This window comes from Meles meles, chromosome 8, assembly GCF_922984935.1.
Source record: "Meles meles chromosome 8, mMelMel3.1 paternal haplotype, whole genome shotgun sequence".
NCBI classification, from domain to species: Eukaryota; Metazoa; Chordata; class Mammalia; order Carnivora; family Mustelidae; genus Meles; species Meles meles.
In genome coordinates this window covers 72,669,218-72,692,531 of record NC_060073.1, presented here as the reverse complement: position 1 = coordinate 72,692,531, position 23,314 = coordinate 72,669,218, and the positions used below count along the sequence as shown (strand labels likewise).

The 23,314-nt window shown below is 35.5% G+C and overlaps 1 protein-coding gene across 13 annotated transcripts in view; it reads left to right on the top strand.

Annotated features, from left to right (window-relative positions):
- Positions 1-23,314, top strand: part of PICALM (phosphatidylinositol binding clathrin assembly protein) — a 104,488-nt gene that overhangs the window by 68,545 nt on the left and 12,629 nt on the right. For 3 of the 13 annotated variants that reach the window (XM_046017520.1, XM_046017523.1, XM_046017529.1), the window contains 9 exons: positions 1,507-1,656; positions 5,062-5,142; positions 8,581-8,688; positions 10,517-10,648; positions 10,745-10,775; positions 10,959-11,058; positions 14,098-14,121; positions 15,745-15,804; positions 17,161-17,265. In XM_046017520.1, the coding sequence (XP_045873476.1) occupies positions 1,507-1,656; positions 5,062-5,142; positions 8,581-8,688; positions 10,517-10,648; positions 10,745-10,775; positions 10,959-11,058; positions 14,098-14,121; positions 15,745-15,804; positions 17,161-17,265 (791 nt within the window). The remainder of the gene's footprint in view (positions 1-1,506; positions 1,657-5,061; positions 5,143-8,580; positions 8,689-10,516; positions 10,649-10,744; positions 10,776-10,958; positions 11,059-14,097; positions 14,122-15,744; positions 15,805-17,160; positions 17,266-23,314) is intronic. The other 10 variants (XM_046017521.1, XM_046017522.1, XM_046017525.1 and 7 more) reach the window with 10 other exon arrangements.

The following is a 23,314-nucleotide window of genomic DNA, read 5'->3' as shown; positions in this document are numbered from 1 at the left end:
TTCAGTATTTTAAAATAGTACTTTGAACAAATTGATGAACTCTAAACAATACATCCCCTTCTTTACGCAGAAAGGAGTTAGAGTGGTCATCATTATAGTTGTATTTTAGGACAGAAAACCTTTTTCTTGTTATCTAATTTCTACTTCTTATTTCTTAATTACTTTTTTGGATTCTTTCCCCCCGTCGTTCCATTTATTAAGGAGTGGGAGATGGGAAAGGTGTTGAACATGAGCGCTTTAGTTTGAATACTGTATCGGTAAATTTTGATACATTTGTAAGACTTTATTATTTTTGGGTGTAAATTGATGTTCTGTAGGAATACTTCCTAGAAAAGGTTCTGTGTGATAAAAAAAATTTAAAGTTTTAAAAAATGATTCTGTATAAGCCAGTGACCTCAATATTTTCTTGCTATTTACTTTTTTAAATAGTTGTAGGGTTCGTGGAGCACCTGCTTTGAATTTATTGACTTTAGGGGAAAGTGTATTTGTAGTGAATGAGCTGGTCCTTGGGCTATTTTTGTGTTCTTAGTGTTCTATCATACAGTCTTAGAGTAAAATACAGTGCTTAATATCATATTGTTAAGTGAGCATCACGAACTATAGTAGACAAGAACAGACTTCTGGTTAAAAGTATAGAATGTAGAGGTTAGGAGAGTTTTGCTGCTAATGATGAATGGTTTTTAGTCATTAGAATGGTGATTATCTTGAATGAGGTATAGGTATAGTAAATATCTGATTCTAAAATAACCTTAGAGGTAGGATTTGATAATAATACACATTTGGTACCATCCTAATATGGAATAGTACTTTTGTTATTACTTTAGCAAATCATTTAAAGCCTTAATGATTTTGCTTTAGAACTCTTAACTGGACCTTCATTGTGGTTCCCAGTCTATGAAATGGCCACCATTCTTTTGTCTCTGTTCTTAATTTTTCTAAAATTCCTTTCCTGTTTCTAAATCATTAGACCTTTTCTTCATCTTTATTTTTTTAAATTTCTACCTCTGAACCTATTTAAGACTTACCCCACATGTTATAAATAGCCCTTTACCCCTAATTTTCTTTGTTTTTTGATATTTTACTTACGCCACACACATACTATACTGGTTGTTTATATCTTTCACTTGAATAAACATAGGTATGCCATGAAAGTTAATACATTCCCATATAGGGTGGGGAACATGGTCCAGGGTGGGTGGCTCTTTTATCGATGCATTTTGGTTATTTTCTTTTTTACCTATTGGCTTCCTGATGTTGGAGAGCAGATCTGTCCTTAGTATGCTACAGATGTTAATTGTACACATAAATGTTTTCTTCTGAGGATTCATTTTAAAAGATGTTAAATGTAGTTCTTCCATCTTGATGACAATGATTAGGTATTTTGCACTTAAGATTAATAAACAATAATATAGCTGCTACTTTTCACTTTGCATCTTTTGACTAATTACAATACTAATTAATTTACTTCCTTTCTTCATTTTGCTGTAATGCACTTGGACTGCACAGATCCTTTCTCTGCTACTGTAGATGCTGTTGATGATGCCATTCCAAGCTTAAATCCTTTCCTCACAAAAAGTAGTGGTGATGTTCACCTTCCCATTTCTTCAGATGTATCCACTTTTACTACTAGGACACCTACTCATGAAATGTTTGTTGGTAAAGTACCATTTAACCTTTCTTTCCAATTAATGTTTATACTGCCTAAGTATTTTTTACGTATTCATTAATTATTTTTAAGGCGCTGCAATAATTATTTTGGATTTTATTATCAAATTTTAGAATAAACTAAATAACAATAATGTAGTGACATTTTAAAATTAGTATCCCTAATTTTATTTAATCCAAATTTTTTAGGAAAGAAGATTTCCTTTGAAGTTGTGGGTTGGTGTTTTTGTTTTTGGGTTTTTTGTTTTTTGTTTTTTTTTTTTAGTGTGTTGTTTTCCATCATATTATAGTGTGATACTCAAGCTGTCTAACATCATTTACCACATTTTCCCCCAATGTTTTGTTTATTAATTCAGAGAGTTGGCTATAGGGTAACATCTCTTACACTTACCAATGTGTATGTGCTTATATCTTTCCCTCTTTGTTTAGGCGAGAGGATGATTATCATTCTCAGCTGTCTTTTTTTTTGAACTGTGAATAGTACAATTTTAGATTGTCTTAAATCCATACATACCCTCTGTCCCATTCTTAAGGGTTTCACTTCATTCTTAGCCTGGAGATAAATGACAAGTAGAAAATGAAAACAACTAAATCGCCTTTAGTTGTGGTATAAAAATCTGTAAAAAGGTAAAATTTCATTCCAGAGTTACACAAGGAAATCTAAGTTTATGAATATATAGTAACCTGAAATTAACATTTTTCAGCCCCATGAAAAGATTCTGAACACCCCTTAAAAGATGATGAAACTGCTTTTATTCACCTAAGAGAAACAGCTTTTAAGGCGATGCAAATTTAAATCTGTGTTTAAAGCAGCGTGCTAAAAGTCAACTGTGTACCCTAAATAGACATGTGGCCACATTCTGAACATTCTGTTCGATACATATGAGGAGGTGGAAGAGAGGTGACTAGAAAAGAGTAGTTGGAGATTTTAGGAAGTTCCAAGGCAGGTGCTGTCGTCATATATCACTAGTCTCATAGCTCCAAATTCTAAGAATTAATTGCAGGCATTCCTTCATGTCATTGTAACATATTACAAAGTAAAAAGTGGTTGAAACTAAATTTCATATTTTGCTACTCTTCAGAAAATTTTTGAAATGCTGTACCTTATTTGCTTGGTAAAAACAGGTTACTTGAGTTATCCTTGGGGTGTGGTTTTCTAGTAAGTTTATATTTTCTTTATACTTATTGAATATGAACTAGCATGTATTTAGTGGGTCTGGCTTCTTGTATCATTAAGTCAGTTGCTTTAATTGGGGGTATGAAACAGCTGTGTATTTACTTTTGGTCTTACAATTTCTGTCTTTTAGGTCAGAGCAGTACATGTGCTTCAGTATGTTAGTCTTCTGTTCACCCTTGAGAGACAGAATGCTATAGGCGGTAGCTATTTCACATTGAAACAGAACCAGAGTAAAAATATAAAAAATTTCTGTGAGAGTTAATTATCACTTATGCTTCTCAAGGAAACCCTTTAACAGAAGGAATGTACTAGAAATGTCCTTTTCCTAATTTTTTTTTTTAAGATTTTTTAATTTATTTATTGGACAGAGAGAGATCACAAGTAGACAGAGGCAGGCTGAGAGAGTGAGAGGGAAGCAGGCTCCCTGCCGAGCAGAGAGCCCGATGCGGGACTTGATCCCAGGACCCTGAGATCATGACCTGAGCCGAAGGCAGTGGCTTAAACCACTGAGCCACCCAGGTGCCCTCCTAATGTTTTTTTAAGTTTAAGGCCTTTGGGTTGGGGCAAGAGGAAGACCAAAAAGCAAAGAAAGTTAGTAAAGTTGATGGCCATGTATGCTAAGGTGAGTAGGTGCATTTGAAGATTAAAATCCTAGAATTAGTGATTGTAAGCTTGTAAGGACATCCAGAGAATATTTGGTCAAGTTCTCAACTCTCATATTGGTAACAGAATTACTACCGTTTTTATGGATGGATCATGTGAGTCTGAGAAAAGTTAATGTCCTGAGACAACCTGGCTGATAGGAGCAAAAGCTTGAAGCAGGAGTCCGGTGTCTTTGCTTTACAGAGTCCTTTCCTTATGGAAGTGTTGACTTTATTTAAACTCTTAAATTCTTAGCGTGTAAATAGTAGAAATGAAAGTACAAAGTATACTTAAAAAAATATTCATCTGTTAAGTTTTATCATTAGCAAAAACTTAACTGTTTAGTACTTGGCGTTTTTGTAAAAGTGAGTCTACAATGGGAAAATGTAAATCACTCATGTCAACCTAGGCCATTAGTCTAGAACAAGAATCAGCAAACCTTTTCTTAAAGGATCAGATTGTAAATATTTTTGGCTCATGAGTCATATAGTCTCTGTTGCAGCTACCAGCTTTGGCATTTTAGCATGAAGGTAGCCATAGACAATACATAAATGCGCATTTGGCTGTGTTCCAGTAAAACTTTATTCACGAAGACATGCAGCTGTAGTTTGCTAATGTCTGTCCTAAGAAGAGGCTTTATAATAAGAAGCCTTTTAATCCACATTAAAAGTTCCTGAGAAGTAAGGTTGTATAATAAAAATTCTAACAGTTTCTTAGAGCACAAAAGGGCCACCCAAGGTATGTCATTCCTACAGCTGTGTTAGCCACGTTTCTGTTGCTTGGTGGCACATGTGACTAGTGTCTACCATGTTAGAGCAGATTTATAAAACATTTCTGTTTTTGGATAGTGCTTCTATAGAACAGTGGTCAGCAAACTTTTTATGTAAAGAGCCAGATAGTAAATATTTCAGACTTTACAGGATATATAAGATCTCTGTTACATATTCTTCTTTTATTTTCTTTCATTTTTTAAAAATAACCCTTTGAAAATATAAAAACCTTCTTTTCTTTAGCTCACATGGCCATATTAAAAATAGGCCTCTAGCTGTAATTTGCCAACCTCTGCTCTAGGATTAAGAACGACCGAGAAAAATCAGAGAACAGCTACATAGACACCCTCTAACTCATTCAGAGTAGGACATTGGTCTGATGATGTGAACCCCAGTGTACAAAGTAGCTTGTCCTCATTAAAGCAGTTACAAGTCAAGAAGAATGGGTTGATGATCCCAGATATGCCATGTCTGTGACCTTGTTCAGGCCTACTTACTCATCTATAAAAGAAGGCATCAGAAGACATGTTAATATTGACTAAAAAGCCAACTGCTGCTTATTTCTCTAAGGAAATACATGTTGGTTATGATTTAAATAGAATATTCATAATGGAGACTTAAGTGCTTTTTAAAATAAGTTGTAATGTGAAGAACACTAAGAGCTTGGACTCTCCTGTCTTTGTTTTGTTTGTTCATTTGTTTTTTAATTATTCCATTCCACTCTTAACTGTTCCTCCTCATTTTTCTCTTCCTTTTTTTCTGTCCTCCCCCCCCCCCCCCCCCCCCGCCCTATGTATGCCTTGTCAGATTCTTTTTGTGGCACTCAAGCTTATCCTAATACTACCCTTATGTGCCATGAGCCTTCTACCGTAGCTGGTTTATTTGGAGGTAGGTAATTGTATCTCTAAAGTTTATCTATTTACGCAGGAGGGAGTTCTTTGTTCTCTTTAAAATGAGGGTTTTGGTTGGTTTGGTTTTTTTTTTTTTTTTTTTTTAATTTGGTTAAGAAAAAATACACTCGCTTTTGAGGAACAGATCATTTTCCCCTTAATTTTGTTTGTCTTAATTAAACACAGGATTGTTTTGTGAGTGTATACTTGTCATCTCCCTACTTCAATCCATACTCAAAAGGTTCACGTTTTCAGAGGAGCTTAAAACATTTTATTATTACAAGCTTATGGAATTTAAAGCTCTTTGTATAGTGATAGAACACTAAATAATTTTGACTTAAACAGTTGTGGCACAGATGTAGGGAGATTCTCCTGGAAACAGGCGTGCTTTTCCAGCACTATGCAAAGGCAGAAGAAACCGGGAACAGTTTCCAGAGAGGCATGGCCATTTTGATATTCATTTCTGTCTTTCCAAACATGCTCTAGGCCAGGGCAGTGATAATGAAACCCCCAAATCCAGCTGATTTTATTTTTTTCATTTTGGTGCGTAAGAGTTGATTACCTTACTTCAGTTGGGATTGAAAAGTAGGTTTGACACAAGTGAAGAATGAGGCTCTTGACTGGCAGACTTGGGCATGATTAAAAGGATTTAAAAATGGAAATTATGAGAGCATTTCATGGAAAGTATGTGTTTAGAATTCAGTGAATTTGCATTTGAATTCCAGTTCTACATTTTGTGACTTGAAACAAGTATTTGACCTTTCTTAAGCCTATGAATAACTTACAGGATTGTCATGAGATTTACATATATGACTATATAAAATCTAGCGCTATGCCTGGTAAGTAGAATTATCATTAAAACTACTACTGAAGACTATCTTGTGTATGCAAATCATTTTATATTTGTTATTATTTAATCATCAGTTATAGCCTTGAACACTTTTTTCATTGCTTTTAGACTTTATTAAAACTGCTATGGTTGTTCACTTTTTTGGCCCAGCATTTGCAGTGAGAAGCTCAAGAAGTTCATAGAAACTTTAATAGCAAATAAATATAATTACTATAGCTGTAATAATACAATTTTCTTTTTCTGCCTACTAGTTTACATAAAATGAAACACTTGGGATAAACTGAAAACCCCTAAAAGCTTCTGAAATCATATAATCTGAGGTTTAAGTCTTGGTTTTGCTACTTAATAAATCTTTGACCTTGAGTAACATTGTTTAAGTTCTTTGTTTCCTTGTCTGTAAAATGAGAATAATAATGACTATCTCATAGGGTTATTGTGAAGTTTAAATAATACACTGTTTATAAAGCTCTTGCATTAGTGTTTCATAGGGTTTAATAAATAGTAGAAGTTACTTTCACAGAAAGTATGAGATCTAATTTATTATGGAACTACCTCTAAAATCCCTTAACAAAACAGTATATTTTTCTGGACGGTGTTTGGAATGCCTTTCTGTCCCCAAAGCTTCTTCATCTTGTACCATGCAGTTAATTTACTATCATCCTTCTGATATTTGCTCTGCCAGGCAGTCATTTCTAAATGTTAATCTATGAATTATTGATGGTCATTGGTGGAGTTTTCACTGGGCCTTGGTGAAGTGAAAGAGTAGGCAGTTCAATGTCATGATTATTTTATACAGTTAACCTTAACTCAGAACTTGTTCATCTTTTTTGGGGGGGGGGTCTCTGAATTTTCCTTTTGAGATGGTGATAGTAGTTTTGTTTGTTTGTTTTTTTAAGATTTTATTTATTTGACACAGAGATCACAGATTGACAGAGAGGCAGGCAGAGAGAGAGGGGGAAGCAGGCTCCCTGCTGAGCAGAGAGCCTAATGTGGGGCTCCATCCCAGGACCCTGAGATCATGACCTGAGCCGAAGGCAGAGGTTTAACCCACTGAGCCACCCAGGCGCCCCCATGGTGTAATTCTTAAACAGCTTGTACACTTTAAAATGTTGTTAGGGGCACCTGGGTGGCTCAGTCAGTTAAGCATCTTCCTTTGGCTCAGGTCATGATCCCAGAGTCCTAGAATTGAGCCCTGCATCAGGCTCCCTGCTATGTGGGCAGCCTGCTTCCCCCTCTCCCTCTGTCTGCTGCTTCCCCTCCTTATGCTTCTCTCTCTCTCTGTCAAATGAATAAATAAAATCTTTTTTAAAAAAATAAAATGTTATTAAACTGGTAAGCCTAGAAATCTAGAAACCTCTTGATGAATGGTCAGATTTATATACTAAATTATTTTATACTTTGATAGTGTTTGTGTTCTCATTGTATGATCATGGTGGTGGTGGTGGTGGTGTTTTAAGATTTTATTATTTATTTGAGAGAGACAAAGAGCTTGAGAGAGCGAGAGGGAGAGAGCGCATGCTGGAACAGAGGGGAGGGGCAGAAAAAGAGGGAGAACAGATTCCTCACAGAGCAGGGAGCCTAATGCAGGGCTCAATTCCAGGACTCTGGGATCATGACCTGAACCTAAAGCAGATGCAGGTGCTTCACCAACTAAGCCACCCAGCAGCCCCTGACCATTGTTTTTAAGAGTGGTTTAAGAAGTAATTATGGAATAAGAACTTTTTAAAAAAGATTTATTTATTTGAGAGAGTGTACACAGCGTGCATGCAGAAGCAGAGGAAGAGGCAGAGGCAGAGGGAGAGAGAATCCCAAGCAGACTCCCCAGTGAGGGCAGAGCCTGGACTCTGGCTTGATCCTGGGACCCTGAGATCATGACTTGAAGTGAAACCAAGAGTCAGCAGCTTAACCAACTGAGCCATCCAGGTGCCCTTGGAATAAGAACATTTTTAAAAACTTGTTGTCCTATGGAATACTCATGATAGATCTAAAGTGTTACTTTTAAAGGGGGAACCTAAGGGTTAATGCATTGTAACTTTCAGAATCCTCTTCTCAAATGAACTTAAACCATATTGCATTTAATTAATAATTTAAAGGTGGAAGGAAGGTGAGTAGTTTGGCAGGGTGGGGGGGAGGAAGATTCCAGGATCTAAATAGAATCTCTAAGTAGATATTTTTAAAACACCGTAGAATATTTACTTCATTACCGAGTGATCATTTGCATTGTGTATATATTTTACTTCATGCAAAGTCCTGGAATTTTAGATGTGTTTAGTTTTTTAAAAATCATCAGTACACAAAATTAAGGTAAAAAGATAAAGATTCGACTTTTGTAATGAAACAAACTTAGTAGTACAACTTCAGTTGCTCTTTTGTTAGTTTTCTTTGTCAGTAGGATGATTTTGTTACAGAAAAATGTCATCACCACAAAAAGATGGAGTAGTGTTAAGAAACTTTTTGCTTGAAGGATTGGCCTTGGTTTTCATTGGGGGAATTTATTGCTTTTTCCATCCTATTGTCGTCCTTATTAAGAGCTGTAAATGTAGATGTATTAAAGAATTGAGCTTTTTCCACTTTGGTTTTCCTTAGGATTCACTCCATCTCCAGTTGCACAGCCACATCCTTCAGCTGGCCTTAATGTTGACTTTGAGTCTGTGTTTGGAAATAAATCCACCAACGTTATTGTAGATTCTGGGGGTAAGAAAAAATTGTTCTGTTAACATTACTATAATGTTCTCATTTAGATTCTATGCAAGGACAGATAATAATATCTTTTGAACATATGTAAATAGATTAAATTGGGGTAGCCAGTGAAGTTGTTTCTCTTCTCCCAGCTACTAGATGAGAAGAACTTCAAGGGATTATTAACTGTTACCCTTTTCTTAGTGGCAGTTTTGATTCTGGGAGGATTTTGTTTCTCCTAGAGCTAAATGAGATCTTGCTCACATTAGATTGGTAAATTGCTAATGGTTATGTGTAGAATGTTGTGCTTTGTAGTCATTACAATTTTCACCTTTACTGAAATGAAATTGGCTTTTTTGAAAAGTAGGAAAAACAAAACATTTGCTACCTGACTTGTTGAGACAGTCGGTGCTTAACCAGCTAGAATGTATTAAGTACCAGAGCTGTGGGGGCTTTTTGTTATTTTAAGGATGGTTCTTTCTGTAGTATGCTTGTTCATTTGTCTTAAAATTAGGACTTACATAAATTTGTAGAGCCAGGTTTCCATTTGTTTTCATTTAGTATTTTGTTAATTTGAAGTTTGTAAATATTGAGAGTTTCCATAAAATTTATTATTCTTACCATGGGATGACCTTTGATTTTGATTAGTAAATAAGTTCAAGTCATTTGAAGAAACGTACTGAGGTATTTTTGAGTCTATAATATACGATTATACAAAAAGTAAGGAATCTTATAAAGAGTATGTATGGACCAAGAATTTTTTTTCTCTGTGCACTAGTAGGTTTATAATTACATTTTTGGATGCATTTGGCTTTTTCCTTTTGAGTTTGTTTTTCTGGGAAAAAGGATAAAGTAAATAGAGATCAGCTACTCATATTTTGTACACCACCATTTTTGGTGACTTTGTTTTTCAAATTCTCTATCAGTCCTGGATCATGTTACTGAGTCCTTTACTGGATTTGTTTGATTGGATTCACTTTCCTCACTTTGGTAGAGAACCTTAAGGGATCTATTTTATTTTCATTTTTAAGCAATGTCCTAGTTTAGTAGATGGCTTAATGTCATTGGAGCATAAGGTTAGCAATTTCTTAGGTATAATTTAGGTTAACTGTTTTTAGACAGAAGAAAAGTGATAATCAAATGGTACATTTTTACTTCCTTCTAATGTTGTGGTTTACGTATACTTTACATTCTCTACTCTGAAGAATGTATAAAGGTCTACAAAATATTTATTAGGCGAAACATTTTTCAAAGGAACAGAGATGTATTTTTTGTCTGTATTTCTTCAGGTATAAGTGAGTCTTCAGAACATCTTGCCAGCAAGGGGGAGAATTCAATTCCATTCCCTTCTCTTTCACAACTTTGGAATAAGAATTGTTTACTTGAATGCTTCTTGCTTGTTCCCTTTAACCTTAATATAATTTTTTAAAAAGATTTTATTTGTTTGACAGAGAGAGAGAGATCACAACAAGTAGGCAGAGAGGCAGGCAGAGGGTAGGGGGAAGCAGGCTCCCTGCTGAGCAGAGATCCCGATGTGGAGCTCGATCCCAAGACCCTGAGATCGTGACCTGAGCCGAAGGCAGAGACCCAACCCACTGAGCCACCCAGGTGCCCCAACCTTAATATAATTTTGTCATGAAATAAGACATGACAGATCTTTTCAGTCAGTTCACTTTGAAATGGTGAATTTCTCCCTCTTTCATTTAAAGTTCATTAATTAATGCCCAACGTCGTGGAGGACTTTTCCGGCACACGAACAATTAGAAAAGGCAGAGATCTCCTGTAGAAAGCTAGCACCATAAAGTCCCTTACAAATCTTGTTTCATCTGTTTGTAACTTTAAGGCTTTGATGAACTAGGTGGACTTCTCAAACCAACAGTGGCCTCTCAGAACCAGAGTCTTCCTGTTGCCAAACTCCCACCTAACAAGTTAGTATCTGATGACTTGGATTCATCCTTAGCCAACCTGGTGGGCAGTAAGTATTCTTTGGATTCTTTTAATCTTCTTCACAATTAATTGTATTATAAAAATGAGTCTAGTTTTTAAATGCTTTCTTCATTTCCTATTGTAGATCTTGGCATTGGAAATGGAACTACTAAGAAGTGAGTGTTTTATATGTATTATTTCTCCCATGTACCATTTAGAGGTGGATTTGGCTTTCATCTCAAAAGTTTGTGTAGACCTGTCAGATTGGCATATTAAATGCTTTTTGTTCAATCTAAGTATATAGTAAAGAAACTTTACAATTATAGACATTTAACATTCTCACTGATGTTTATTTAAAGTGATGTAAATTGGAGTCAGCCAGGTGAAAAGAAGCTGACTGGAGGATCTAACTGGCAGCCAAAGGTTGCACCAACAACTGCTTGGAATGCTGCAACAATGGTGAGTTGAAAAAGCTCACAGTAACATGACTAATTTAGGAGAATAACATGTAAATGTTTTTAAAGTGATAGCTGTAAGTGGGAAGATTTGTTTATTGAGTTTTAGGTATATAAGTGATTTTTTATTTTTTTTTTAAGGAAGCTGATTGACTATATTTGCCAAGTATATTTTAGTAGCCAACATTTATTTTAAGGGTCACTTTGTGCCAGCCATCATTCTAATAAATAATGTGTGACTTTTTCTTCTATAATCCTCAAATTAACTACATGTGGAGGCACAGAGTTATTACATAATATGCCTAGGATCCCAGGGTTTTTAAGTGATTAGGTGGATTTTTAGAATACAGGAAGCCTAAACCGCAGAGCTTAAACTCTTTAATCATTACCCTCTACTTCTGATCTCAAATTTATTATGTATTTATCTAGAATATAAAATCATTAGTGTTTTTCTGATCTCACCATTGGTAAAGAAACTGTACGTGTTTGGTTTTTGTTAATGTTGTCGAATAGTTCATAGAGTTGATTTTCCTTACATGCTATAATTATATTCTTAAAATCCCCTAAACACTGAACCATTGCTAAGCTCACATGTACATGTGTACATATTTCCTCTGGCAATGGTTCAGGGTTCACTGATTTAGTATTGGTTTACTTTAACAACATAGGTGCAGCAAATAAGGAGAGTTGCCTATATGTGTATGTATATACACACACACACACACATACACACATATACCCCTTACATTCATTATTATCTTAAATCCTAAAAAAATACTTGTTCTAGTAGATGCCCCCCCCTCCCTTTTTTAAACAGAAAAGAAAATGTGGTTCGTCAGAGTTAAGTGATTTACTTACCTGAGCCTACAGCACTAAACTTAAGAATCCAGCCCTATCTAGCTGGCTCCATAGCCGGAGAGCTTGCAGTAGTATACTGCATTATTCCCTGTGTTCTCCATCCCTCTGATCATTGTTGTATCAGAGCTGAAACAAGGCAGAATCTTGTTTTGTTCAGCCTCAGCTGAGAATGAAGGTGTTAGGCAACAAATTTTTCACCACTCCATGCATGTCTGTCAGTGACCTTGAAAGCACCACAAATGTTAATTTTCGGTATCACAAATTTTAGCAAGTAAGCAAATTTGTAAATATAGAATGTATGAAAAATGAGGATTAATTGTATATGCCAAGTAACTATTTAGCATCTAGTACTGAAGAAGTTCTGCTAATGTTTTTAATCACTATAAGGTATGGTTGTCCCAGAGTAGCTTTATGGCTCTACCCCTGTCCTTAGCTGCTCTTTGACCAGTGCGGGAAGTTTTCCCACATTAGAGAAAACCAGTTTCTTCTTCTTCTTCTTCTTTTTTTTAAAGATTTTATTTATTTGACAGAGAGAGAGATCACAAGTAGGCAGAGAGGCAGGTGGGAGCTGGGGAAGCAGGCTCCCTGCTGTGCAGAGAACCTGTCGCAGGGCTCTATCCCAAGACCCTGAGATCATGACCTGAGCCGAAGGCAGAGGCTTAACCCATTGAGCCACCAAAGCGCCCCAAACCAGTTTCTTCTTAAAGAAAAATTTAAAACAAGCTTTCTTAACAATATTCTGGAAATAAATAGCATTTTGATTACACAGGCTACACATTGTAGCCTTCCTGTTGTTAAAGACCACCGTTATCCCTCTTATAGCCACTTTCTTGTATTAAATCACTTCCAGAGCACCACCTTGTTTTTCCTGGGCTTAATCATATGTGAAAATTACCAGGGCTCAGCTAAAAATAATGTGCTAATAAAATTTGTGACATTATCTAAAGAGTTTTGTTAGATTTAGTCTTCTTAGATGAAAAATAAAAATTTAGCCAACTTGTTTTTTGTTTGTTTTTTTTTTTAATTTAGCCACCTTTTTAAGGCAACACTTTTTCATTAATAGAGGTCACTGCCATTACTAATAAATCCTTGCATTTAATTAGCTTGTTAGGTTTTTACACATACATGTATCCTCACTATCTTGAGTCTGTTAACACTGCATTCTTGGGGAAGTTTAAATTGATAGCATCCCAATTATAAGAATAAAGTTAGGCAATTTCTCTTTTGTAAGTATAAAACATCTAGAAAGCAGATTTTAGTTGAAATCCATTCCCTCTGACTCTGAATCTGGGTTTATCTGCACTATAACAAACTTCACTGACCAGGGGATGACAAGAGGTTAGGTTAGTGGATTTTATACTGTTTGGTGTGAATTACACATTGATAATACATGAAGACTGTTAAAAATCCAAATGCTGATATGAAAATACACTGAATATTTTATTATTTTGTATTAAATTGGTATTAACCTATATGAAATATTAGAAGTTTATAGATAGCACTTAAGATTGACTATCAGAATGTAATAGGCATTTAACCAGTAGAATTTGTATGTAAGTTGATGATATTTATGCAGCTGTGTCATTGTGTGTCATCTCTTAAGAATTTTCTTAAAATATTTGTATGTATGTATGTAATAGAATTTCTTTTTAATGACTAACATAGAGGGCTGGTGATGTGATTCACTACTTAGATAAACTGCTGCTTATGTCATTTCTTTACATTTCTAACCTTTTTATTAATCCATAAACACTGTCAAGGTTTTTGAGCTTTTTTAAGTTAAAAAATTCATTGGTCTTTTATTAATCTGTATGATGATATTATACTACAAATTCTTTGAATTATTGCTTTCTTTTTTCCTGAGTGGTAGACATATGATGCAACCCTGTTTATGGGACACACTGAATTTTGCAGTGTTGACACTACTGATTTTATGTTTTATGGTACTTGTCATAAACTATTAGATATGTAAGGGGATTATGTTGGAGACTAAATTTCCCTTGTCAACCTTGATAGTGTTTTAGTATAGGTGTTCTTCCATTAGATACCGGAAATACAAGGGATTTTAGGTAGTTAGTGAATGTACATGTGAACTAAAATGCTCTCTGTGTATTTTCTGTTGTGTAAGTATTTGTTCTAATCCAGTGTTATTGCATTATGTAATTGTTCTCCCTGGGAAAAACAGAATGGCATGCATTTTCCACAATACGTAAGTGACCAAAACCTAGCCTTTTTTGCAATAAATTGGCATGCGATTAACCACTGCTGTAGCAGAATCTCATAACCTTCCAGCTATTACTTTTTTCACATTCAGATTTTCAATGTGCCAGAAATTCTTTCTAGCATCTACTGATTTCATGGATGTGTTGCAGAATTGATTCTGATGGTGGCATGGGAAATACAGACTTTTTTTTTCTTGCTTAACATTCTGCCATTTGCTGCCAGATGGCTGGGTGTCTGTGTGTGTATCTGTGCTGCCACTATGCACTTGATGATTTCTGAATGAAGGGAAATGTTGATTGTTGTAATGTTGAAAATAACAATTGCATGAAATCTTACAGGCTTCCGCTGTACTTGGCAGTTTGTCTACTGCTCTTGCAGCTCTCAGTTTTTAAGTAGGGAGAGACCAATAAGTCCTACATGCTCACTCAAATACTAAACTTTTAACTATTCACTTTAGTTATGCTTCATTTAACTGCTCCACGCATATGTTCAAATTGCCGTGTAATTTCAGTTATTTTTTATATTTCAGCAGTGTTATTGGTCTTTCTCCTGTATTCAGTTTCAGTTTTCATTATAAGATAACACACACACACACACACACACACACACACACACGGGATGTTGTTAAGACAGCAAATATATCTAAAATGATTTTGTGCTCACATTGTGTATATATGGAAAGCTTGAGGTAGGGTAGAAGGTGGAGGGGAACTTTAAACATCTTGGGGCTAGGTAGTTCTTTTAAGTGTTTAAGAATAAACAGATTTAAAAATTTCTTACTCCTCCAAATTGGTGCTTTGTAGAAGATTGTTTAAATAATATACAGAGTAAATTACAAGAAGTGCTAATACACGTACTCTGTATAAAAACTGTGTGCCTCATAAAAATAGTCACAGTAGTGTTTTGAAATCTTTGAGGTTCTTTGAAAAAAGTGAATTGAGTTCTTCAGAAAAAATTTTTTGAAAGATCAGATTATTAATTGATTTGGGATCTTTAACTTTTTTTTTCTTGCTCAAAATACTGAAGCACCTAGGAAGACATTCACTAATACTTTTTCTGGGTAAACTTTTTTTTTTTTTTTTAAGATTTTATTTATTTATTTGAGAGGGAGAGAAGGAGAGAGAGCAAGAACAAGGAGGAGAGGGAGAAGGAGGCTCCCCGCTGAGCAGGGATCCTGACCCGGTGCTCAATCCCAGGACACCCGATATCATGACCTGAGCCGAAGGCAGGTGCTTAGCCAACTGAGCCACCCAGGTACCCCTGGGTAAACATTTTTTGTAATAGCAATAGACCTCAAATTTTAGAACATTCAGTATTTTTTTTTTAAATCTGAAGATCTTTAAAGCTATAAAAAGCACGTTGAAATTTTAGATCACTGTTGTATCTAAGTTTAAATGTTTTTTTTTTTCTGATCTGCTTTTCTGCTAATTTCAAGACACTCTTTTTTCATTGAGCATTAATTGACACAGTTATTAATGATCCTAAGTGTCACATTTAATCACAGCTGTCTTAGCAATTCTTTTTAGTGGAACTATTCTATTGATTCCTTGAACTCAACTGACGTAACATGAGTTATACATCCTTGTTTATTTTTTCTCCACCATGTCAGGCACCCCCTGTAATGGCCTATCCTGCTACTACACCCACAGGCATGATAGGATATGGAATTGTAAGTATTTTTCCAGACAAAACTTTTTGAAAATAGATTGATTTATATTTAACATGCCTTTTTACAGTTACTAAAAAAAGAAATTGGTGCACTTTAGTGCCTAACATAGAATCTTGTATCATAACATTGGTTTCATAAATATTTCTAGAATTGTCATTATACAGTAGATATCATTTATGAATGTTCATAGTATTACCTGGCTTCTTTTTCCCCTCATAACTTTGCTTAGTATTTTATACTTCATTACAAACTCGTTTAAATATGAATGTTATCTCCATCCCTTTGTGTGCCCTTACATTAATAACCATTGAAGTCTTAAAACCTTAATACTATAAGGGAAGAGAGGAATTAACATTTCTTGAATTGTGTAGGGGCAAATTTAGTCCAGTATAGGCCAGAGAAACTTCCCTATGACAGATTAATTACTACCATACAGAAATACTTGCCTTACTTTTAAGCTGCCCACAATCCAGTCTACACTGCCCTTACTCTCCCAACTCTCTAAGACTCACTTTTAGATAAGAAATGAAGGTAATGGCTTCAACCCCGGTATGTGGTTGAGGAACTGTTACTAATAGGAGGCAGCATCACATCCCTTGGGATTTTGCTACTGTGGCTGCTGTGCTACTTCTTTATTTACATTTTATGGAAGTAGCTCTGGAGTTTAATTGAAAGGTAGAACCTGTAGAAAGGTAAGATTATAGAGTATGGTACTTTAACCAAAATCATACCATGGTGTGTATGTTCTATTTGGTTACTTATTTGTGTTAATTCTATACCATGGAGTAGTAGTTTTTAAACAAAGAGATGGTTGGTTGAGACTCACTTTTCAGTTACTCAAGAATGAACTAATTTCTTCATGTGTTATTTAAGCCTATTCTTGGTTCTCCCTAACAATAGATGAAATAAAAGGAAAGAACCATTGAGAGTAAACCACTTCAAAGAAACAACTGTATTCACTTAGGATCACTTGCATAATGGCATAAGAACTTGATTTGACATTCAAAGGTAGTTTATTTTGAAATATCTTAGCCATTTTGCAGTTTCAAGTTTTCCTATGTCTAAAATTGCAAATTTGAAAATTTTGAATTGGTTAAAATTTTGTCTGCCATACTGTAGTAAGGTTTAAATTTTGCTTAAATTTAAGTTGTTTTTTTTTTTAACCTTAGAAGTATATACATCAAAGACTAAAAAAATCTCTTGGGAATTTATGGCTGTCAGTCTTACTTGTATTTACAAGAATTTTTCCTTTGAGTTAAAATACTAGTACTTTCCATTCCTGCCATTCTTCTTGTTTACTACTTAAGCAAAATGTTAATCGACATTAACTAACTTAATAATTTTTTTTTTTTTTAGCCTCCTCAAATGGGAAGTGTACCTGTAATGACGCAGCCAACCTTAATATACAGCCAGCCTGTCATGAGACCACCAAACCCCTTTGGTCCTGTATCAGGAGCACAGGTACTAATGTGCCACATGTAACTCTTTTAACATGTGCGTGATGTGGGAAGGATAGAATACTAAAAATTCCTTTTATACAACTTAAGAAACAAATTGTTTTTCCCCTTGACAGTGGATGTTATTTGCTTCTTTATCTAAAAAAAACTTTTAAGAATATTGATTATTTGGAAGAAGTGGACAAACAGATTATAAACATTAAGGATGGAAAATTCTTGACAACTTACAGTTGGTCAGTACAGAGGACAGTTTTTTTTGAGGTTAAGGAACCTACCTACTGTTCATGATTGTGGCTTTGCTCTACTTTGTGAACCCTAGAAACCTTGAACTCAGAGCTCCAGTGTTTTGGCTTGACTGGTGCTACAACAAAGGTGTTGCCCTTGAGGTATTTGTGGAATGTGGCAAGTCTACAAAACGTGGTGAATGTTATTCTTTCACTAAATACATGTATTTAAAAATAAATGGTGGTGGAGGTGGGAATGATGGGGAGGCAAAAAAAAAATCTTGAAATGTCATGCTGACCTAATCTCTTTAAAGAAGAGACTTTCCTCTTCAGTTGTTTCTAAGACCCTCTCCCAGTTCCTGAAATGTCACCCCAAATATCCCATTTTCATCCCATTATTGTTAGCATTAGGGGAATCTGGATTTTTTTTAGAAAAGCTTTTCCCCACTGTGGCTAGAAGAGATGTGCAGTTTCTTTGTTACTCACTTTTCTTGTGGCATACTAGTAGATATGACACTCAGGAAGTGATAGAATGGCTTCTCATTCTTTATGGCTCTGCTCCTGTTGTGTAACACTTGGTAGAAATTAACGTAATTGTTAAAGTACTCCTTTCTTACACTGCTTCTGATACCAAGTGATTGGTTACTTTCATGTGTTTAAAACTTATTTGAAAACATTGATGTGAGCACTTGGAAATGTACTTGTTACTCCTTTCCCACTTGAATACATGTAGTATTTCCATTTGCCAGTCCCTACAGTGTTAAACTACCAATGTTAGTTTGTATTGACCCAGTTTGAATCTAGTCTCTGTGTATTTCATAGACTTGGGTAGCATAGGTGATCAGTCCTTTTGTTTTTTAGACTTTTGAGCATTTAACTCATTTCACAAATTGGCATCTCAGGGACTGCCAGTAACTTGGAGTAGATAGTGAACTTAGTCCTGATTAAAAGGTAAAATTCATGTTCTTTGCAATTCATATATTTGCCCGGATGCCTCTTTTTTTCCCCTTTTGTCTATGTTACAGTAACCTTTTCTTCCTGTTCCTTAATCAAAGTATTTATAATGAAAATAGCTGGGAGTGAGGGTAATTGATGCAGCCATAACTTTTTTTTATAAGTCAGTTATTTTGTATGTATTTGTTTTTATAAAAGGGATTATGGAAATACATACATAGTTTACCTTGTGTTCTGTCTTTTACCAGTAGTAGTTCTAAATATTGGCTTAACTTACTAAGAAGTACCAGATTTTGATAATCTTTTAAAACGTTGATGATTTCCCTAATGGTGGGTGTAGATGTTCTCTTGAGATTGTAGGTCTCCCTCATATCTTTTTTCTTTCTTTTTTTTTTTTTTTTTTTTTTTTTCAGTTTTTTTGTTTGTTATTTATACTTTTAACCTCAGATATGGATCATTTATTTTTTTTAAGGATTTATTTATTTTAGAGCATGTGCTAGTGGGGGAAAAGGGCAGAGGAAGAGGAAAAGAAGCAGACACCCTGCTGAGTGTGAAGTCTGATGTGTGGCTCAATTTTATGACCCTGAGATCGTGACCTGAGTCGAAATCAAGAGTTGGATACTTAACCAGTTGAGCCACCCAGCACCCCTATCATTTATTTATTATTTTTTCTGTATAGATTGAATGATTAGGACCTTAAATGTATTTAAGAGAAAAAGCTATATTCTGGTGCTACAAATTTACCAGGAACTTCTTGAATACCACCTGCTTGAACACCACCTGACATTTTCTGAGCACTTGTATCACCTTCTTCTCAAAAAAATTTTTAAGGTAGATGGGCCTGCTATTACCATCCTGTTTTATAGGTAGAGAAAGCTGAGACTTGGAAAGGTTCTTCAACTAAATAAATGATAAATTGCAACTTACCCCAGGAATCCTTGGTTTCTGGTCCAGTGCTCATTTGTAACACTCTTCCTCTCTACTTAATGGGATTGGGCCCAAATGGCTACTATACTAGCACTGTCTTCCTTTTGGCAGCAGTGAACTACTCTGCAAATCTTTGGGTTTCCTGCTGGATTATAAACTACATTTACACATTTCAGAATATAACTTCTGTAGATGTCAAGAACATCTGTAGTGTTGGGAATGCTTTGAACCTTACTCAAACATTTTATATGAATTTGCTTCCAAAAAAAATAAAATACATGGCTTAAAAAATTGTGATAAAGGGGCACCTGGGTGGTTCAGTGGGTTAAAGCCTCTGCCTTCAGCTCAGGTCATGATCTCAGGGTCCTGGGATTGAGCCCCAGATTGGGCTCTCTGCTCAGCGGGGAGCCTGCCCCCCCCCCCCCCGCCGCCTCTCTGCCTACTTGTGATCTCTGTCTCAAATACATAAAATCTTTTTTTAAAAATTGTGATAAAAATCTGCCTTTATAAAAAGTGCTGGTCCCTTAGCATCTCCTCTTATTCTAGGTTTTATATCCTGTTGCCTTCTAAAAATCCACATTAAAAACACCAGAAAAGTGGAAGAATTTCCATGGGCATGAAAAGAGACAGTGACAGAAATACCTTTTCCTAGTGAAATTATGCCAGAAGAGAAGAGAAGAAGAACATTAGAGTAATTAGTTTCAAGTTAAGAAATCAAATTTGATGTGAGCATTTAACTCTAAATATAGATTGAAGAAAGCATGTAAGGAAGCAAATAGATAACTAGAAAAAGAAAATCAGGTGGCAGTGAAATGGCTCAGATGTCGGTCTCAATCTGTTGAAAGGCAGAATCTCAATTTTTTTTTTAAAGATTGGATTTATTTATTTTAGGGAGAGAAAGCGCAAGCGGGGCAAAGGGCAGATAATTTCTAGCAGACTCCATGCTGAGACACTCATGACCTGAGCGAAAATCAAGAGTCAGATGCTTAATGAACTGAGCCATCCAGGCTCCTAAGAGTCTCCTAACTTTTAATGTTACTTTTCATTACTTTAACCCTTTGTTCTCCAACTGTTCATCACAAAGCCCCATTAGTTTTTTTCTCTGCTGTCATTACATCCATCTATCTTGCTTTCTACAGCCTTCACCCGGATTGGATGGAACCCTTTATCTCGTGCTTATTTTACAAGAGTCTCCCTGTATTTCTTTTCTTTCTAATTTAATTCATTCTGTAGATACTGGAATAATCTATGCGCAGTATTTTTAGTATCTTATCTCTGTATTTAGAAACCTAAGGAAGTGAATCTAAATATAACTCAACATATTACCCATCCTCTTAACTTTCCTTCTTTCTTAACAGCTACCTCACAAAGTCTCCTTATTTGTAAGAGTAATAGTGAGTAAATAGAACATTTAGGTTCTTCAATTCCCATGCCTTTACAATTCTCAGAAAGTATCCAGTGTTATCCTACTGCTTGTCTTTGCCAGAAAGCCTTCATATGTTATAAAGTAGACTTGCTGTTTGTTCTTTTTTTTCCTTTGGTAATGTTTTTAGTTGTGTTTTTAATGGTTTTAGTTTAGTTTTTTTTTTTTTTACGTTTTATTTTTATTCTTTAAAGATTTTATTTATTTATTTATTTATTTATTTATTTGACAGACAGAGATCACAAGTAGGTAGAGAGGCAGGCAGAGAGAGAGGGGGAAGCAGACTCCCTGCTGAGTAGAGAGCCCGATGTGGGGCTCCATCCCAGGACCCTGGGATCATGACCTGAGCCGAAGGCAGAGGCTTAACCACTGAGCCACTAGGCACCCCTAAGGTTTTATTTTAATTCCAGTTAGTTAATATACAGTGTTATATTAGTTTCAGGTGTACAATATAGTGATTCAACACTTGCATACCTTACCTAGCTCTCATTCTTTACTTATTCTTTAGTCTTCTCTTGTCCCTTTCCAGTACTTCTGAGATCTGAAACTCTTTTCCTTATCCTGCGTTATTTTTCTTTATAGAACTTACTATTACCTGACATCTGTTTGTCTGTCCTGTCTCTCTGTCCACCTATCCATCCATCCATCCATCCATCCAGTCTAGCAAGAGACTCCTGGAATGGATTGTAAGTCTCATAGAGGTAGGCTTCTGTGTGTTTGTTTACTTCTTTGTTCCTGATTCCTAGAACAGTGCCTGGCTCATAAGTTTTGAACGTTGTCAGACAAATGAACCTGGTTGAAAGCTTACCTTCTCTGTTACATTAACTTACTTGTTCTTGATTGATCTTTTCACTTACTTATAACCATTGTGTAATAATTTATAGCCATATTTAAAATTGGTTTAATTTGTTAGCTTTTAATGGTTCTGAGACAGTCCCTTAAATTAATTCTGCCCATTCAGATGCTAGTTGTAAACAGAATAATTTTTCTTAATGAATTAACCTTTTAGTTCTCTCATTATTTTCTTCCCATTTTTCATTTGGATTCAAAATTCTTTGAAGACAGAGAAGACATGGTAAAGTAAACAGTAATTTAAATGTAAAGTGAAATCCCATCAAAATAAAATGTTTTAATCAAATCCCACTTCTGCATCTATTGCCAAAAATCTTTCCCTGTTCCTTGAAATGCTTTTTGGGACCTGTTACTCACCTAGGGCATAACGTGTATCTTCTGGTTTCTTGCTCACTTACTTTAAGTTACGTTAATATTTTTAGAGTATCTCAGCCCTACCAGATATATTTATCTTATTGCCATTTAGTGAAGTGTTCCAAAAAATTGTGTTCTGTGTCCTTCATGTATCTAGGTTACTCTTAAGTGCTGCGTTAGTGTTACCAAATACCTTCCAGATGGCTCTTATTTCAGACTATACTACTCTGTTCTTTAGGATAGTGTCTTTAACTTAATAGACTACACTGTAGTATTGAAATTATGCCTTCCTATACACTCACCCTGTTCTCTCCTCGTTTTTTGTGCTGTTTATTCTGTATTTTTAAGGTATTTTTATGTAACTTTTGCTTAAAAAGATGGGGATTATGTTCTGTTTCATGCCCAGTATTGTAGCTTTTTTAAAAAATTACTTACTTATTTTTTAAATTTCTTTTCAGTGTTCCAGAATTCATTGTTTATGCACCACACCCAGTGCTCCATGCAATATATGCCCTCCATAATACCCACCACCAGGCTCACCCAACCCTAACCCCTTGCCTCTCCAAAACCCTCAGATTGTTTTTGAGAGTCCACAGTCTCTCATGTTTCGTCTCCCCCTCCAATTTCCCCCAAGTCCTTTCTCCTCTCCATCTCCCCATGTCCTCCGTGTTATTCCTTATGCTCCACAAATAAGTGAAACCATATGATAATTGACTCTCTTTGCTTGACTTACTTCACTCAGCATAATCTCCTCCAGTTCCATCCATGTAGATACAAAGTTGGGTATTCATCCTTTTCTGATGGTAACATAATACTCCATAGTATATATGGACCACATCTTCCTTATCCATTCGTCTGTTGAAGGGCATCTTGGTTCTTATCACAGTTTGGCGACTGTGGCCATTGCTACTATGAACATCGGGGTACAGATGGCCCTTTTTTTCACTATATCTGTATCTTTGGGGTAAATACCTAGTAGTGCAGCTGCAGGGTCATAGGGTAGCTCTGTTTTTAATTTTGTAAGAAATCTCCACACTGTTTTCCAAAGTATCTGCACCAACTTGCATTCCTACCCAACAGTGTAAGAGGGTTCCCCTTTCCACACATCCTATCCAACAGACGTTCTTTTTTTTTTTTTTTTTTTTTTTTAAGATTTTATTTATTTATTTTACAGAAGGTGATCACAGGTAAGCAGAGAGAGAGGAGGAAGCAGGCTCCCTGCTAAGCAGAGAGCCCAATGAGGGGCTCGATCCCAGGACCCTGAGATCGTGACCCAAGCCAAAGGCAGAGTCTTCAACCCACTGAGCCACCTAGGCATC